Source organism: Heliangelus exortis, chromosome 14, assembly GCF_036169615.1.
Source record: "Heliangelus exortis chromosome 14, bHelExo1.hap1, whole genome shotgun sequence".
Classification (NCBI taxonomy): Eukaryota; Metazoa; Chordata; class Aves; order Apodiformes; family Trochilidae; genus Heliangelus; species Heliangelus exortis.
In genome coordinates, this window is record NC_092435.1 from 15,038,910 (window position 1) to 15,058,895 (window position 19,986).

General features: G+C 45.5%; 1 protein-coding gene across 1 annotated transcript in view; it reads right to left on the reverse strand.

Moving 5' to 3' along the window:
• Nucleotides 1-167: 167 nt before the first annotated feature.
• The window catches only part of PSMD10 (proteasome 26S subunit, non-ATPase 10), a 47,282-nt gene continuing 27,463 nt past the window's right edge, over nucleotides 168-19,986 (reverse strand). The window contains exon 5 of the mRNA XM_071757495.1: nucleotides 168-289. Within this exon, the coding sequence (XP_071613596.1) occupies nucleotides 280-289 (10 nt within the window). The 3' untranslated portion in view covers nucleotides 168-279. The remainder of the gene's footprint in view (nucleotides 290-19,986) is intronic.

The window sequence follows — 19,986 nt, forward strand, 5'->3', positions numbered from 1 at the left end:
AGCACCTGGACTTGCACTTCCAAGCTCTTGGCTGGCACGTTTCTCAGCACTGTATGCCTTCCCCTGCTGCCAGGAAAATTCAGCAAAATTATGCTCCTTCGTTTTTCTTCAGGCACAGCCGCAACGCCCGGGAAGCCAACGTCAATCAAAGGGGGAAGCACGGGAAGGAGCGAGCTCCCTGCCCACCTTGGCTGCCTCAAAAAAGTTCATCTCACCACCAGCAACCCCAGCACCCCTGGCTTGTGCTGCCTCCAACGGGGACGTCTGCCTGTGTGGAGGTCAAGAGTCCCTGCAAAGAAAGGAGACGGAGATGCCTTCTGTGATAAGCACAACATATGGCACCCGAATGTGTACACTCGGGTTTTTTATTTGTTCTTCAGCACAAGCTCCAAAACAAGCTGCCCTACTTTCCTCCCCATCCTCCACGTGGTATTAACCAAACCAGGACAATATTTTATTTCGGTCACTTCCCTGGCTAACAGGTAAACATTTGACTCGGCATGCTACCAGCAGAATATGCACATAAATTACCAGTTTTACCTCCCTTCTTCTCCTTGCTTCTTCCTGCCCTTCACGGGATGGAGGATAAGCAGCCAAGCTTTGTAAAGTGATCAGAAAAGGACAGAACAGCAACCTGCAAGTGGTATTGCTGTGTTATGCTGTAAAATACCAGAGGCTACTCCTTTTCCAGTACATGTGCACTGATACTTGCTGTTCAAAGAGTAGAGGTGCAGATCACTGAGCCTTTCAGCACACACTGAAAATGCCCAGAGGCTGCAGGGCATGAAGGAAAAGTAAATCCTGCCTTGCTTTGCTACTTTATTCCTTTTCCTCTCTCCTGGCCATCCTGAGGACAACAAAGCACACCTCTGAGGGAGCAGAAGTTCTGCTCATGTCCATGTAAGGCAGTTTCTAGTTCATGAGTTGGGCTTTTTCTACTGTTTCCAAGCCCGTGAGGTGTCTGTGGGTTTCACCATCCCTGACTTTTTCTCCCAAAGCCACATCCTTGGGAGTCAGGTCATTAAAAATGACTGTCTTTTAGAAGTTACTCCCAGCTTTCATGGCAAACATGATCTCAAGGTCATCAGGCCCCTTCCTTAACCTCAAGGCTTGTATCACCCCTACTCTCTGCCTAATCCACCTCTCCTTCAGGTTCCTCCCAGCTGGGGTCTTCATCATTTCTGTCCCTCTCCTTTGGACTGTCTCTTCCTTCCTTCAACTGCCATATCCAAAATTGAGCACAACTATTTCAACTCATTTGACATAGTTTCAGAGATGCACTTTCTTTTATGGATGATACATTACCAAGTGGTTGCCTTTTCATAATGGTGTTAGAAGGAGGAACAGGCATCTCACCTTAATGCTTACAAAGAAACACCACAGAACACCACATGAAAAGGCTCACAAAAGCAACAGGCATTATCCTAAAAAATGTATAATTATTGAAAAGAATTTTTGGAGAGAAGAAAACTTAATATTTTTTATTTCTCTGAGGCAATTATGGATGAGGTCAGCTTACTACAATTATAGCCTTTATCACCTGAGAAGCAATTGATACCACTTTAAATAGTTAAAACAGAAACAGTAATAAAAAGTCCTGATGAATCTCTACTGTTTAAAGCTACATGTCACCCAGTTTGGCACAGCACTTCCATGCTTCCAAGCATCTACTCTCTCTGGCTCTCATGCCCAATCCTACTTCTAACAAAGACATTTACAGAAATTTCTGGGACAGACTGTATTTTTTAAAAAAGTATCCAGGGAAACAGTTTTCACAGCATTTGCTCCTCTAGAACTTTTATTTTTAACAAACCCACGACGTGTGGGCTAAAAGCACTTCAGGAAATATTTTCAGCACTCATATTTATTCATCAGTGTGGCAGTCAATTAGAAAAAGAAGAAAAGCTGTTTCTTTGCAAATAGCCTTTTTTTTTTCTCTGATAATGTTTTCTCTTACAGGAAAAGTTACATTAGAAGGAAAAGGTTAACAGAGACCAACTAGCCAACTCCTTTTGTTTTAAATAGTTAAAGCCCAAACCACTTAGTGTACTCCCTGTGGGAAAGCTGGTCCAGAAGACCACTCCACCTGGAGGTTTTCTGGCAGTCTCAGGAGATGCAAAGCTTTGTTTGGATTTAGGCTTGCAGGAGTAAGCAAGGGTGGGAAATGGTCTCTGTGTGTTCACAGGGCTGTCCCTGCTGCAACTGGAGCCACTGCAGCCTCTGATGGGTGAACCATGCTGCACAGGCCTGAGACAGAACCCCACCATTAACCACTCAGGTGCACAGAGATAAGGGGGAGTGTGTTGTTTATTTGGGTCTGCAAGCACAAGAGATAAAGGATAAAAATCAAGTGACATTATCAGGCAGGTCCCTAACCATTCCCACTCCCCCAGAGTGCTTAATCCTGAAGCTGCCAGTGATGCACCTACAGCACCTCTGAGGGACATCACACACCATCCTCTCCCCTCTCAAACCCTTGGCAATAAACACTTCAGAGCCTACAGGGATGATGCAGCACCAGCAGCTACATCAGCAGATCTGCAGAGCAAGCCCTGGATCTCACACAGTCGGGGCCCCTTTCTGTGTGTCCTTGCCTCATCACAGCCACAAAGGGCAGGGCAGGGCAAGCCAAAAGCCTGGCAGATCCTGGGAGATCCCTGCTAGGTCAGGATTGCTTCTGGCAAGAAGGGCAGAATGGAGCAACAATGGGAAAAGTGTCTGGATTAGCAGCAGCTGCTCACAGACTGGTCCAAACTCCAGCTGCTCTCAGGCACTGCAGCACCACGATGCCCCAGGGCAGGAGGAGCAGCCCTGGGTAGTCCCTGGTGCTTGTTGTGATCAAGCAGGTGGGCAAACTGGGCTACCAAGGCTACAGGAAAGATCATAAACCTGAGCAGAGGAGCACACTGGATGTCCAAGGGAAACTTCTTCCCTTTTAACTGTTTTCCGATGGGAGAGAACATCACCAGGAGATCACCACGCAGGCCCAGCAGTGTTGACAAATGCTGGGTGTGGAGACAAGCAGAAGCATGACCCATCTTGTGGCATAACTGGCTGCATCTCTTACCCTGATAGCTTTGGATTTCTCATGGCCACCTCCCAGAGACAAAGCAAATGCTTCAGTCACCAGAGCAGATCCGTGACCTGATGTTCTACACAGCTGTGCAGCTCATCAAACCCAGAGCCCAAGCACAGGCCTGTTCCATCAAAACAGCAATACAGGGATACACCTTATGTCCCATTTTAAATACAGGAAAGGCCACACAGCTAGACTGAGGGTCCCTGTAATACACTCAGTTATCTTCAGCAGGGGCTGCCAGCACACAGCAAGTGTCCTGCACTCCAACCTCCCACAAGCCACAGGGCAGAACCTCCAACAGAACAGGAGCAATGTTTCTGCATTTCACACATTTTTTTTCTAATTGCTTTCTGAACTCACATTAATTTCATGCATTCACAATACCCACAAAGTCTAAAAATGCTTTAAATTCTGAAGTATCTGCCTTTGGTTTGTTTTGACCTGCCACTTGCTTCCTTCATTCGATATCCCCAAGCATTTTATTCAAAAAGCCAGTAAAGATTATTCCACCTTCAGATACTGCATGCTGCTAATTTTGCAGACCTGGGTCACAGGTTCCTTCCAGAAGGAGGAGATTTGTTGTTTGTTCATTCCTTATTTCTCAGGGAGCTCTGATCACCTTGCTCTGCCCCTACCCCCCATCTAGCTTACTACAGAACTGCTTAGCAGTATTTAGGTGCAAAACCACTTTTCCCAAGAGCTTCAGCCCTTGGTATCTTCACCTACAGGACTGATTCTGCAGTGCCAGGAGAGGCAAAAGCCATGATTAGCTGCAGCTCTGCAGCCAGGAGGGAGGCAGGTAATGCCAGCCTGTGGCACAGGTGATGGCTCTGCAGACCCCTGGGGGAGCTCTGTTCACCTGCAGAAAAACCAAGGATGATGCTAACAAAAGGAATCAACCTTCCCTGGGTCAGCTGCATGAACTATGCACCAGCAAAGAGCAGTGCCACTCAGGGAGAACAGCAGTGCCAGGAAAAGTCCAGGAGGAAAGTGTGGATCCAGGGAGACTCTTATTTACCTCAGCTTAAACATGGAAATTTGTGACCTGTGCAAAACTGCCCCTTGCCCTCTTCAGCAAAGCATTAAGCAAGGATGTGACAGGCACTCCCCTAGCACCAACCCAATATGCAACCCCTATAAGCAAATGGGCAAATAAACACCAACCTTTTTCAGCAGAGGGCAACATCTTCTGGCAGGGAGCAAACCTGCCTTGGGGCACAGCAACTGAAAGCTCCTTGGGACAGCTCCCAGCCTGGACAATCTTCATATCCTCCTTCCTTGGAGCTTTGCTGCATGTCCTCCCACATGGGATCAAAACCCAGCCAAGTTCCCTGTGCCCACATCCTTCCTCTTCTCACTCCAAGCCTTCTGGCCATGCAGGTCATGGGCACACAGCTGCACCCTCAAGGGAAAGCTCAAGAAGGTGTAGCTCTGGAGTGCTTTCCAAAATAAATAGTTTGACCAATCCCATGTAGGGCTTCTGCAGCAGTAAGAGCTGTTTAGGACAGAGGGTACATTACAGACCTCGTGCCTGAATTAATGGATCCTCTCTCTTCAAGTTTTTTTGTTTGGGTTTTTTTAATTACACTGTTGTTCAGGGAGTTGTTTGGGTTTAAAAAGAAACAAAACCAACTCTCCTTCCAATACTTTTATCAGGTGAAAATTCAATGCTTGCATAACCTAGCAGGTATGAAACATAGCCCCTTTTGGAAAAGCAATTGCTGAAGGGACTGCCACCTTCTTTGTGCTGTGTTTTTTCATTTTATTTCTGGGAGGTTTAACTCAGCTCCAGCTCAAAACAGGACTATGTTAATGCTCCTCATAACTAACCTGAGCACAAACTGCTCAGAGGCACATCACTGGCCCAATGCTCTTGCTGTCATAGGCCTCCAGACACAAATTATCTGTGGGCCATCTGCAGGGAACTCCTGTCTCTGGTTTCTCAGCGTGCAACCTTCCTCCCCAGTGCTGCACATCTTCCTCAGCACTGGATTGTGAACAGATCAATAATAAACACCAGAGAGCAAGCAGACATTGACTAGTCACTGCCAGAGGAAGAGGATGAATTTAGGAACTTCAGTCTGCCAGTTTGGTGGTCAGGACCCACTAATGTTGACAGTATTTAACATCCCAATTTCATCACTTAGGTCAGTGGGGGACAATCCAGACCAACCTGACCCTCTGAGACCTGGAGATGCACATAGGTCCATGTAATAATGATATGAAAGCATCTCTATCCAAAACATAACAAACCCCAGAACAGATAATCCTTATCTCACCAGGCTGTTCATAGCCAGATGAAACCAGCAGCAAGCTGGAAAGGCTGCCAGCCTCTGTCCATACCTCTTTATCACACACTCTGTCACAATATAAGGAAATAACCTCCTTTTGCTTCACAATGTGTGGATGCTTCCCAATACCCTTATTAGTCAAGAGAGCCCTTGTAGGGCAGGTCAAAGCCAAGAGCAGCATTGTATTGAGAATGATGGATGTGGTCCTGGCACCCATGGTCATACTGGGGTCCCAGTACAGACTGTAATGAACAGTACCAGAAAGACTCAGTGCCAAAACTGCCACACCTGTACAGAGCCTATGACCAGCCCTGTGCCTCTCCCTGTCTCCTGATGGAGCATCCAGGCCCACTCTTCCTCCCACGTGATTTCTTCTGCTGTCAGTACCATGAAAGATGCAGAGGTGTTGCCATCACTATTTTACAGGCAAAACACTCACAGCCATGAAAACACTCACTGGTATAATACTGGGGCATTTGATGTCCTTCACCAGCAGAGAAGAAAAAAAAGCAAACTCTAGAATGATCTTTCTTTTTAGGAGGGCTGGGCTGAAAACCAGCACAGAACCTCCTGTCCATGAGGGTTGGTTTGTTCTGATGGTCACAAGCCTTGGCAGAAGGAGCAGATGTGTGAGAGTCACTTAGACCTGTGGCAGCTTGACTGCTGTTTTCATGCTGAAGTGGCACACAGCAGACATCCCCACCTGGGTATACCCTGCCTGTGGCCACAGTCACACCACTAACCCCCTTCTCTCCCTCTCTGTGAGGGAGAAATAAATGAAATAAATGTGTAGAATACCTGCCTTTTGGTGAGCCACAGCTAAGGGAAGCTCCCCAGCATCCTGACAGCTCTTCCAAGGTGCATCTCTGAGGTCCCTTCCAACCCAGCCAATTCTATGATTCTATGATCATTTTCTCTTATTTTGCACTATGCCACTTGCAGCTATGAACTGCTGTCACTGTTTAACCTGGCCCAAACCAGGACAACTGCCTAGTTCTTTATAGACCAAGAGCAGCTGTGAGCTATGAGAACAGAGAACATATTTAATATAATTGTTTTCTGCATAGCAGAAAATGCTGTGGCTGTGCTGTCTGCAATGCTATTTTTGTCTGACCTAGTGAGAGGAGAGAAAAGAGGGCTACTGTTCCTACCCCAGAAACTCCTAAGCAACTAAGTCATAGAGAAATGGCCTTGGGATGAGAGACAGCTGATAAGATAAAGAACAACTTGAAACAAAGCAAGCAACTGTGGTCTCCCAGAGCACTCTGCATCTGAGTCTATCTGTTACTATCCCACAGGAAATCTCAAGGCCAAATTCTGGCCATACCAGGGTTGGTCTCAGCCATCTCCAAATGCCAAAATTACTGAAGCCTAACTAATCACAGACTTGATATGGATTTTTCTCTATTCAGTGAGGGCTCAGACATACTGCTGAGTAGCTGATGCCTACCAACCACCACCACCAAGGGCAGGTTGGAAGAGAGCAGTTCTGACCCCAACGATGGCTCTTCACTCCAATGTGCATCCCAGAACATAAACACTGCTGGGTTCACTGGAAGCACAGCTTTGGGTGGTTTCTCTCAGATTCAGTCACTGTCTCACATTACACTTTCCAGTAATGCCCAGCTGAATCTCAGCTGTTTTATTAAAATCTTTTCCCCTCTCCTCCCCCTGGGGCAGCCTTGGTGAAGGACATCCACTGATGCAGAATGGCCCTGAGACATTCTTAGGTGTAAAAGAATTGCAGGAATTTATCAGAACAAGAAGGTCTCCAGCCCAGCCCCTTGAGAGCAGCCAGGAGAAGATATTTTAGAAAGCAATACAATGCTAAGCCAAAAAAAAAATTAGTAAACTCCCCTATCCAGTGCATGTGGGGAATGCATAATTGAGGAAATGCTCCACTGACCACATTAGAAGCATGTGAACTCTGCTTATTTGCACTTGGCCTCAGAAATACCACAGCTTCCAAAGAAGGTAGGAGGCCCACAGCATTACAGGAGGTTTTGCTGAGGCTTCAGCTTCCTTTTGTAAAGAATGATGCAGAAAGATTTTCCTCCCTTATGCATTCCTACCCAAGGCAAAGTAACTGCCACAGGAGTAACTACCTACACTGAACTCTACACATTTCCTTCTAGCAAGAGGGTGTAAGGGTGGAATTTGCATTACAATTTGTTTCCTTTTATCCATTTCTAATTAAGTGAATCATCCTACCTAGGGTAAACAAAAGACTGAGTTTTGCAGTCCTATCCATTATTTCCTAGAGCCAGCACTGCCAAAAAAAAACCCAAACAAGCCATCAGAGAAGTGTGACTCAGGCTCCTGAAGGTAGATAAGGCCTTTTACTGGTAATAAACAGATAATCCAATGCTATAGTTTAAATATTTGAGACTTCTGTTTATTTCACAGGTGGGGACTATTTGCAGATCTTACAGGATGTAGTTTATTGTAATTCTGCAGACTGCCAGAACACAAATAAACAACCACAGCCACCTGGGACACTAAGAAATCCTCTAAGACTGCATGGAATGAGGATGGTCCTGTCCCAGCTGCAAGAGGGGACGTTTGGGCTGAGGTTTGTGCTAAAATCTGCACTGACATCCTCAAGAAAACGGAGTTTTAAAAGAATTTGCAATTAGTTCACCCATTTGTGAGCCTTCACCTCCACTGCTTAGCTGTGACAGTTCAGAGCTCCTCATGCAAGTTCTGCTGCATTTCTCCTGCACTGACATTTTCATCGGAAAAATACCCTGGTGTCTAAGCTTACCGAAGCAAAGTAAACATTATATCAGCTTTGAAGAACCCAGCTGTCCTCCTGGCAGTGTTTTTGTTTGCCACATGGTGTGAAAGTCACTCCTAGAAGCACCTGCCCAGCTGTTAACACTTGAAAAAGCAACAACAAATAAATATAGCTAAAAGTGAGAAATTAAAAGCTTACAGGCAGACCACTGCAGGTGAAGGTTTCATATGCAGACCAATCACCTCCCATTTGTCCCTCTCTCATCCTCAGGACCTGGGTTGTTTTCCATATGACAAAGGGAGATGTAAGGTAAGTTTTGGCTGAGTTCAAAGAAACTGCAGGACTGGAAGATGAAGGAAAAAGCAACCACCCATGAGAACTTCTGCCTTTTATTTGTGACCCCGAAAAATATTTGCTGACCTCAACTTTCTGCCTTCCAAAAGTAATTTTTCCATGTTTGCTTCCACTGGTGACATCTCATAAATTGCTTTCCTGACCTTGCTTGTTATGCCCCAGTAAAAGTGAGCTTTCAACACCTGCCCAGCCTTCTGGAGGAGCCCTCAGAAGACACTTTGTTTATGGAAAAAAATACCAACCCCCCCCAGTTTTTTCTTAACATATAGGGCCTGATTCCTTTGTAGTCCTACGCCTGCCAAGCTTGATGGCTTGAGGCACAGCACAGTGCTAAAAGCCATGGGAAAACAGTGCTGCTTGTTTAGGAAACTTTGCATCCTGAGGGATCCTTCCTTGTGGTCAATTATTTTTAAGCCTCAGGCACACATGGATGATCCTGAAAGAACTACATAATAGAATGGAGGTAACTGCAAAACAATGGGGTGCATCTGATAACCACTTAAAATAAGGTGTATTGGGAAGGTGTAATTTCCTCCAGCATCTAGGAAAAGGGAAGTTTTGGAAACAGCCTACTAAGAAATTATCTCCTGATGGGCAATTTCTAGTTTGTGATGCCAAAACACACGAGGGGCTATGCCAAGACTCTGGGGTCAGCCCCTGCTTTATGAAAGGGGAGAAAAATGAAGCTCAAGTCCATGTCTGATCCGGGATTTTCTCTTCTTTTCTCTTCTAATTTCCAAGCACGAGGCTTGGATTGGTCAGTGCTGAGCTTGGTTCAAGCACAGAAATGCACTATGCTATAATTTTAAATAAATCTGTTATTTACAGATACCTTGTCACCCTAAGAGACAGGGAAAGGAAACACCATGGAGGGTAAGCCCATTACTGAAACTTCACCTTCTGTCACAGTCTTTATTCCATGAGAAAACAAACACACACATTGGAATATTTTTAATAACCTGGCCTCATTTCCTTGGGTAATAATACAACTTTCCAGTGCAAACACAATTATTAATTCACTCACTGGATCCAGGTATGTGCTCTGGGTGACTTCAGTGGGACAGGAGACATCTCTGGCAGGATTTTTTACTTACAGTAAGAAAAAAACCAAACACCTGCTTCCACTGCCTGTGTCCTGCAGTTAGCTGACAGATCTTGTATTCAAGTTTTCCCAGTAGGAAGGACATCACCAGAAAGGTGACATCCAACACCCACAGACATAAGGTGGGCAGTCCAAAACCAAAAGGAAATTAACTACTTAACTAAGTAAATCAGGTATCACACAAATTTCCTCACAAAGGAACAGTTCTCAATGAAGGTTTTCCCAACAGGTGAAAACTACAGTAGGTTAATTAAATACAGACATGGTTATAAACAGATGTGCTTAACCTAGTACAAATCTGCATGTGGACATGGCCCATCATTTTGTTTAGCTCAAAATGAAGTTTAGGTAAACTCAAGTGAAAAAAAATAAACACAGATTGCACCAATTTAATTATATCACTAAAAATCAAACCAGTTTCAGATAATCATCTGGTACCCCTTTCTTAGGCAAACAAGGTATTCCTTCCATCTGTGCAGCTCCACAAATACTCGGCAGATCTCACAGGGAGGTGGGGAACACAGACTTTTTTTTTAAGAATAACCAGATCACGGGGGATTCTGAACAATGTAGATTTATTTCTAGGTGCTCAACCTGAGTCAGACTTGCAGCTTTTGTGTGAGCAGTGACAGCTTTCATTCTGTCCAGACATAACTGTGTGACATAACTTGGGCCAAGCTTACCCAAGCAGGCACCCTGAGTAGCTGCCAGCAGGATACAACATCCTGCATGGGTGAGCCTGGGTGGACTGCTCTCCCAATCCCACCCATTTTCTCCCCTCCAAGAACAACTGTACCATTAGGCTTCACTTGCAAACAAAAAAAGATGCCTTGATTTTGATTCAAGAGTCAGGCACTTAATCCTCCAAGCAGCTTTGCTCCCTGTCAAAGCCCCTCAGCAGCTGCGTGCTCCTTTCAACTGTGTGGCAAACATTTATTATTGTTCTTTCTATCCCCCTGCATCTCTGAGTGTAGATAACAATATTGATTTAAATGAAATCAAAGCAAACTTGCTGGACAATGAACACTTTGTCTTTGTTGTGCCATGCTGTGGCAAGGGCTGCCTCTTTCCCATTAAAAGGAGATGATTTATGAATTCAGGAGGAAAAAGAAAACACCCGAGTTCCCACTTCAGTTACAGAATTGTGCAGGAAAGCAGAAACTTGGGTCCCCACGAGGAGCTTCTCAGATGTTCTGCCAAAGGTAGAAGAGAGAGGAGGGGAGGGTAAAGGAGATGGTTTGAGCCCACATAACCAACTGAACCCCCTACTAACATTGTCACACAAGTTTCAGTGTTAGGACAATAAATCTTCACCATCCTGACACACACTGGGGGCAGCGATGCAGAGGGCACAGAACAGTCTGTAACAGGGCTGGGGAGGATAAGCTCCACTGCAAACTATTTTATTTAAAAATTCTTCACTGCCAAAGAAATCCAAGACAGATCTAATCGGCCAAATAGCAGTGGCCAGGGGCTACCACAGCTGCATCAATCACACCAGAGGTGGCTGCAAAGCAGAGCAGAAATTAAAAAAGTGCAAAGTGGAGCAGAAATTAATGCACTTATGCTCTTGTTGCCACGCCAGCTATTTACACCAATGAAGCATGAATAAGGAAGTAAATAAAAGCAGGATGGGGAGGACCATGGAAGTACAGACAAAACAGCAGGAGAAATCACAGGGAAGTGACACTTCATATTCCAGGTTTTCATGAGTAACTTACAACACAAAGTGAGGAAGCAGTAACAAAAAAAATACACTTTTTGCATTGGAAATATCCCTAGATATTGTAGGATTTTCCTTCTTTTCCAAAAGTTTTTTATGTCAGATTTCCTCTGCAGCACGTTTGGTCTGGCATCTCTCCTCTGCAAACCAGCAGCCACCTCACAAACTTATTTTTAATAGAGACCACAAACCCACTCCATGACTTCATAACATCATTCTCCAACTCCAGACAAAACACCTTTATTCCGGTGACAGCCCCAAACCCCGACAGGGTTCCCCACCGCCGTGCCGTGAGCCGGTGCAGGGCACGGTCCCGGTTCCCAGCCCCATCCCGCCGGTACCGAGGGCACTGCCCCCCCTCCTGCCCCGGGCCGTGGCCGCTGTTCCAGCCCCGTTCCTGGCCGGGAGAGCAGCGGCCACCGGCTCTGCCTGCCCTGCCCGCTGCTCCCCGTCCCGCCGCGGAACCCAGCGCTCCCTCCCGCTTCGGCGGAGCGCGGCGTCGTAGGGAGACCCCGAACCGGTCCGCGGAACCGCGGGTACCGGGGGCACTTTGCTGCCAGCCCTGCGGGGAGCGGTATCTCCACCGCCAGACTCGCACCCGGTATGTACCGGGTGGTACCGGAGCTTAGCCCGGGACACGCCAAGCACCGACCCAGGGGCTGCGTTCACCCACACACAATCTTTCCCCCCCCTTCCCACGCCACAGACACCGGGAAGGTCCCGGTACCGGCAGAACCCCGGGCGCCCCTTACCTGCCCTCGGCGAAGGGGGCGGGGCCGAGCTATGGGGGGCGGGGCTATCACAGCGGAGGGGCGGGACTATATAACACTGTGGGCGTGGTTATACCCCGGGTAGGCGGGGCCATGTTGAACTGGGGGCGTGGTTATGAGGCGTGGGCGGAGCCTGGTGGTGGCAGCGCGGGAAAACCTGGCTGGGATTTGGCAGGGGAGGGGGAGCGGTTTTGGTTTTGGCCTTTTCTGAGCGATGGAAACGTGAATTGGAGGTGAGGAAACGCAGTCACATGGGGACAACTTGCGGGCTGCTTGTAGAAACAGTGAAAATAATGCATCTGATGGCTGCAGGCAGCTACTCCCCTACTTTTTCCAACTTTTGGTCCTTTAATGTCCCCATGAGAACAAGGGGCAGAAGGCACATAAACCACCCCAGAGCAGGCAGAGGTGGAAACAAATTGGATTTAATTGCTGATCTCTAGTTCAGCTTTTATGATCTGTAACCTAAAACACTTCTAAGGTTTTCTTTCTAACTTAATTCTAAAACTGAGATTCACATCTGAGGTTTGGACTGTGAAGGTTAAAATGCTGGGAGGTTTTCCGGGCCTGGGAGAGGCCCCCGTGCCCTCACAAGCCACCCTGTATCAATCACAAGCCACCCCTTGCCATCAGGTGGCACTTGGGTTACAACCCATGGCAGCCCTGCTGCTGGGTACTACAGGTGAGCACAAAGCTCCATGCCTGAGAAAGGAGAGAGGACATCCCTGGGCTTTTTCCTTTCTCTCCTTTTTCTTAACCCAAATCCCATTAAGCCGAAGGTGTTTTCTTGTATTTTTAGCTGTGACATTCAAAAAGCTGCCAGAAGACAGCTGGGAAGTATCTAGCAGCATCATTCCTGCTCTAGGTGTTTCTTCTGTCCCTTCCAACAGAACCTTCCTGTTCTGCCTCTCCTCCCTGCTCTCTCCACAAAGCCACCCAGGCACCTGCCTCTGCTCCTCAAAGGGTGCAGTGAGGTTTTCAGCCACTCATGAACACAAAAGTTTTTGTATTAAAAAAAAAAAAAAGTATCAAAATAGGCTGTTTACTTAACATGCATTAGAAAACAAAACAAAAAAAACAAGCAAGAGAACTCTGCCAGAATTTTATATTATTAAAACACTAAAAAAATGCCTAATTGCATTATGCTGATGTTGGCTTAGAGAAGTTTTCCTTTTGCTGTATTTGCCTTGGGGCCCTGCTGCACAAAATGAGTTTGCTTATAGGAATGAGATCACAAAAATAGCATCTTCTAAGGAAACAGGAGATTTTTGCTGCATGTTCTTTGGAAGTGCAAATTAAGCTGCTACAGCAAGGGATAGCACATTTAAGGCATGTAAAAAAACGTCATGTGGATTTGTCCTCAATCACAAAGTCCTTTCTAATTGTCAAGAACCAGCCCTTGCAATGAACCCCTAACACCATTTATTTTTTATTTGCCCCTTTGTTCAGTTTGTGTTCTGAAGGATCAAACATACCCTACAAATAGCATTTGAAGTGCAAGAGATTATATTATTTGAATAAATTTCATTCTAGAAATGACCAGCTAACTGTCAACTCTGTGGTTATTTTTAATACAACACTGAAGCAGAAAAATCAGGATGAAGAATTGTCTTGATTGGCTTTAAAGTCCAAACTGCAAGAAGCTGCTAATAGTCCTTAATGCTTTCTAAGGCCATTATGATTAAATATTTGTGGTAGTTGTGTGCTTCAGTAGGGCCTTACTGTTAAAATAATTAAAATTATGTAGGCAATTGATTTGCTTTCTGTTTTCTTTTTTCTTCTCTTTTATGGTTTGTTTGTAACTATTTTAAGATTTTTTTTCTATGCACCCAAAAGGATAGAAATAACCTTTCCTTAAAGAAAAAAGCAAATAGAAACTGGCCTTTCAAGTTATTGTTCACCACCACGCCCAGAGGCAGGGATTTAAGGAAAGGGATTTAATTATTACACTGGTCATGAGGAATTTGACAATCCTGGTGCACTGCAGCAGGGTGCTCAGGGGTGTCCCCCTGTCCCCCAGACCTCAGCCTTCCTTCCACACCTGCACTCATGGGGCTTTCTTCACCCCTACAGCAATCTCACTGACACCACAGGGCTAAGAGCAAGACTGGGAATGATCATTTGCAAGGTCAGGGTCTTGCTGTCCCTGGAAAGCACTTTAATTACATGTAATTACCATTAGCAATGTACAGCCACTCCATTCAATCTGCTACAAGTCACTTGTCAAGGGGGCAGGGGGTGTGGGGTGTGACACGAGTCCCAAAGTAACAGTGAACTGACAACAGCTTTTTCTGGAGATGGAAAAACAGGGACTGGGACAGATGTTGAGTGGAACAGTCCTGGCTGGGTAGATGACATTAACCTGCAGAATGAAAAGCTAATGCTAATTCAATACTAGTCACATCAGTGGTGGCACTAAGTAAGTCCCTGAACAGTGTTTGAAGCCATTATTTCTTTCTGGAGGCTGCCTGCTTAAAGAATTGGAAGCTTTTCAGCTTTTCAGCAGTTCATACAGGCTCCAAGAAGGTTATCACTTTACTTATTGAACATTACAGAAAAGGCCACCCACTTGGAGGTTTACATCACCTCTGGCACAGCAGCAATACTCAGTGTTTGGGGAGGAAAAGAGTAAATCAGACCCTCACTGCACTTCTGAGAATTGTACACAGCTGTTTGATTCCTCAGGGGTGCCCGTGCAAGCCTGTGGGGTTTTGCTTTTTCCTTGTGAGATCCTGGGAGTGACAGGGTAGCTGAGAAATGCTGATTATTGCATTTATCTGACACGGCCAAGGTGAGGAGGAGCCCAGCAGGGTGAGCAGAGGTGCCTGGGGTGCAGCACCCCAGGGGTATGTATCTCCCACCCCTGGGAGCAAGGACACAGTCATGCACAGCTCCCAGCTATGGGTCAGGGGGTTCTCTGAAAAAAATCAAGTGAAAAATCCCAAGTGAAGGCATGACAGGGATGTCACTGTGCCAGGTCAGGCTGCCCCACTGCTTTTATTAGCTCATTTGAGTCAGATTTTTGTGTACAACTGGATTAGACAGTTGTTCTTCAAAGGTTACACCCTACAAGCTATTAAGATTCATGTGTTTTTCAGATGAAGTCATCTGAGTGATTGCTTTCCCAGATGTTCCCCTGGTGTAAAGGCTGCTGACAGTTTAATTTTCCATGAATTCCCTCCAGTTTGCAAACTCCCTGCCTGCTTGATCACCCGAGGATAAAACTGCCTCCAAAAGATATATGGGGTGTGTGACAAAGCTGCCAGGCTACAGGGTCTGAGTCCCCATCAGGTGGTGGGTAACTTTGGTTGCCTGTCACAAGCAAATCAAAGGCATGACCCAAAAAAAGAGCTTAGGTTTATCTCTGCCCACCTTCCATGCTGTTTTTTACTCAGGATAGCTGATCCTCTGCTCTACAACTTCACCACATCACATCATGGCACTGCCATGCTAAGTGTAGTTAAAATAACTAAGACAACTCTACTGAGATTGTTAATAAAGCAGGATAGGGAGATATCACCTCCTTCCCTCTGAGAATTCAAACCACCTAAACAAGTCACCTTCTCCCAGCACGAAGCTCCTGGGAATAAAAAGGAAAAGTCTCACCAAAACCAGGCACTAAGCAAGCTCTCAGTTCACCTCTCATGAGTGTGCTCACCACCATTTCCCAAGCACTGCCCAGCTTTGGGGAATCCAGAATCTCCCAAGGAAACCACCCTGTCACATCCCACCTCCAGGAGATGGTGTTGGAGCAGTGGTGGGAAGCCAGCCTCCAGCCACCTCTGGGGACCTCACAGCATAAATGCCACTGAGGGAAACCAAGGTACAGCTATTAATTAATAGGTAAAGACATAGATAACTATTATTCCACTCATCCAAGAGAAGGGCCATGTAACCTCACTGAATGTTGGCTCCTTCAGGAGGCAGCCAAGTTGCAGAGCCTGGCCATGGAGCAGCTTCTCCCAGAGACTTCAGTTCCCTCTGGGGGCCAGTAATGGGAAATAAAATTAAAAGCAACCAGGTGAAACTCAGGCAGGCAAAGCAACACTCAGACACCAGAGGCTGCTTCAGTCTCTTCCCTAATTTGCAGCACACCAAAAGCAAAGAGATTTTAGCAACTCCTCCCTACTTGCAGTAGGGAGCAGCTGAGGTCAGTGTTAAGGTCATGGTGCCCAAGCATTTCCTTGAAACAGTGAAAATTAAAAACTAGGTATTAAAAAAAAAAAGAATAAATGAGATTGCCTTGTATTCATTTGAGAGCATGTATTGGTGTTTGAAAAGCACCAAACATTAGCACTGTTTTAATATCCACCTAAACTCTCCATTTCAGAGACAGCAGAGTTCAGTGTAAGTGCACGAATAGTATGCCAGGTTTTCATTTGGCAGAGTAATCCTAAAATTACATTATCCTACTTGTTAAGGCAAGCAGGCATCAAATAAATTATCCAGTTATATGCACTCTTAAGCTGAAAGTATTTTTCATTTTTGACAAGTACAACAATTGCTGCCAAACTCAAGGACCAATATCACAAAAGAGTTTCACAAGTTAACCTATGAAAATGCAAATGATTAGAAAAAAAGACCTCTCCCTCTGATAAGGTTGATAGGCAGCTTAATCCACAGATGCCCACTGTGAATTTTCCATTTTGATTTGCTTTCCTAGCTTCAATTTTGAAGCTGCATGAAAAGGAACAAGGGCTAAAAAAGAGACATAACAACAGGAGTTAATCACATGCAGTGAAAAGGTTATGCAGGCAATGCTAATTCAAGGGAACAGCAATTCTACAAGGAAAGAACCATTTTACTGTGATTTATCATGCAGCAGAGAGCTTGCTTTGGTTTTGACACCTGAGCCACCAGGCATAAGTGGATTATTTGATGGTGGCACATTTTGTTAGCAAGTCATCCCTCAGCCTGCATCAGCCAGGGACTCGTGAGCTCACCTGCCAAATGAGGGGGTAAAACCATTTAGACTAACACCAAAACTGCTGCAAACCCATCATTCCTGCAACAAAACTCCCTCCAGCACTCCCATCATCTTAGTCCAGCACAACCCCAGGCAGCCCAACCCCAGCTTACATGGATCCCTCACAAGCATCCTCAGGAGGTGTGGGGCAGCAGCATGAGCAGCTGCTTCTCTGCTCTTTATGCTTTTCTCAGGACAGAAAGCAGGAAAAAAGGGGAGAGAGTTACCATCAAACCAAAAGGCCTGAGCCAGATCCCCAAATTTATCCAGGTGCTTACAGTTCCCATGGCACCTGGCTGAGCAGTGGGTAGAGGTGATACAGTTCTAGTGCTATTCTGAGGTGCTCCCCTCACAAGAGTTTATGTTAGTGAGAGATTTACAGATTGTCACTCTCTCTGAGCTTGAAAATAACTGAGTTCAGGAATTAACTTTTAGGCATCAAACACTCCAGCCAAAGCTTATTAATACTTTTCTAGACAAGAAGCAAGTAAACTGTAAAGCGTGTTGGAAATTCAGCCTAATGATAGATTTAGAGCCTTGAAGCAGCTCTTTTACTGCACTTGCTTGAACCTTTAATCACACCCTTCATCCCCAGCAACCAGATGTGATACTGAACTAGAGAGCTGTGTAAATCACATTGTGCTGGGTTGAGTGTCTTTGAAAAATCAAATATTGAGCATGTTTAGGAAGACAAAGCAGTTGAAGTGCTGCTGAGGCTCTTTTCAAGTTAAACCTGGAATTCTGCAGGAATTTTTAATTAGATTTCAGGCCCCTAAATATCCTGGCAGCACTTGGCTGGGTGATGCTGCCTTGCTCTGGGTGTGCCTCCAGGCTTCATTTTTTCAGTGAGTGGCACTGCTGGTTATAGAGTCAATACCAGGGAGTTGCTTGGAAAGGAACATTGCTGAATACATTTCAGTGTACACAGATTTGAGTCACAGAGTCTGTTACCATACAGTTCCTGGTGCTGCCCCCTTCCATTTAATCTGAAGATAAGAGCCTTTGCTCCACCCATGGCAAGGTGATGGCTGCACTCTGGGCTTTCTCTCCTCTTAGTCAAGGGCTGGTGGCATAAGTGAGAGATTTTTCCTTAATCTTAACATAACTATCATCAAACCAAACCAGATTCTGCTTTTTGTGTTCTGTTCTTTTCCTAAGGTGACCTTCTAACAAGAAGAAGCAATGAGCTAGAGGCAAAGCCAGCAGCTGGCAGGTACTATCTATTACCTTCACAGGAGAATAACCCTGGATAGTTTAGGAGATCAGATTCCTGGTTTGATGGTGTGAAATGAGCCCCAGGCTGGTAATAGCCAAAAATAACTGCTGGTGTTCAGTAGCCTCTGCAGAACAGGGCTGATGGCTGTAATCATTTGCTGTGAGATATACACACTTTGTAACTGGTAACCTCAGCCCTGTGTCCCAAGCTTTAATGGGCACTGAGAAAGAATTCCTGAGTGTCAGTGGCTCCTGTTCTCTGGTCAAACCAAGCATTTCACCCTCCAGGGACGTAGTTTGGTCATCTTTAAGAGCCTTAGCTGACAAAAAGTGAATGTAACAGCAACAGGGAGAAAACAGATATTGCCAGCATGCCTGAAGTGCCAGAGAAAGGACTTCAGTGTTGAAAAATAAGAGGGTATTAGAGGACACACTGAAACTGTGGTAAAACAAGGGACTATGCAGGTGTGGGTGACATGCAGTGAAGAACAGCAATGGGTTTTTTGTGCTTTCTTTAAAATTGTTGTTTTCTGGAAAGGATCAGTGCTCTGTGAGCTATGAGTCAGACTCCTGGGTGTTATGGAGCTGCCACAGGCACTCACTGAAATGGGTCTGTAGATTGGGTTCATGTTCAGATCCCTTGTGCTCACCCATAGCTAAGTGACTGGAAAACAGCAGCAGCTCCCTTTTTAGGCAGACCCAGAGAAATCCAGTGAGAACTTCCCACATATATTTGGGATCCCTCCACGCTTCTTTGATGAAGGTGAATCTAAAAGCTGTTCATGTGTTGGAAGAAACCTGAATTTTAATTTGTCTTTCAAAGTACATATTCCTTTTTGGACACTGGGTTACTCATTCATCCTTGGATGAGATGTTTAACTGCTCCAAGTCTTGTCCTTCATATCTCTAAAAGGCAAGCACTGCCTACCCTATGAGAATGCTGTGTGAAGTGCTGACACTCAGAACTAAGGAAAAGACACAGGAATATAATCCAACCCTGAGATTACTCTGGCATCTGACACACACAGAAATATCAGGCAGAATAAAATTTGCCAAAGCCCATAAACCTGATCCAAACAGTAAGTGATACAAACCCCTAATGCACCATTTCTACACTTAAGAATCTATCACCACATCACATTAGAGATAAGGGAAAGCCTGGACATAGCTCCAAGCACACCTGGTCAGATGCTGAGCCCCAAAAGGGCTTTGCCAGCTGCAGTGTGGCCCACAGAGAAGGGTGGGCTGCCACCAGCAAGACAGGGTCATCAGGCATGGACTAGACTTCTGTTTTCAACAAGCATGGGAAAAAGTCACTGACCATTTTAAATGCCTTGGTCCCAGGTGCAGGCACACATCTAAAAGGCAATGCTGCCCTCTGGTTATGTCTCCAGCTCCTCATCCACACGTGGCTGGGTATGTAGGACCAGCTGCTCCATCACAGCTCTGGGCATTGCACTGGCCTCAGTCAAAGGACATGGAATAAAGGAAGCAAAGCTGGCTCCTGCAAGAAGCTGAGCTTCAGAGACTTAGAAAAGGAGTTTTGCATCCCACAAGGACAAAGTAATCCACTGTAAGCTGTTGTAATTAGTTCTTCAAGCCCTAGCCTTCACCCACTCCTTTTTTCACTATGTAAACCAGACAGTAATATTGAAAGAAAAAATCAATATATTCACTTTGTCCTTTTGTATTAGTAGTATTCAGCTTCATGGATAAAAAATAGATGAAACATTGTTTAGAAGAAAAACA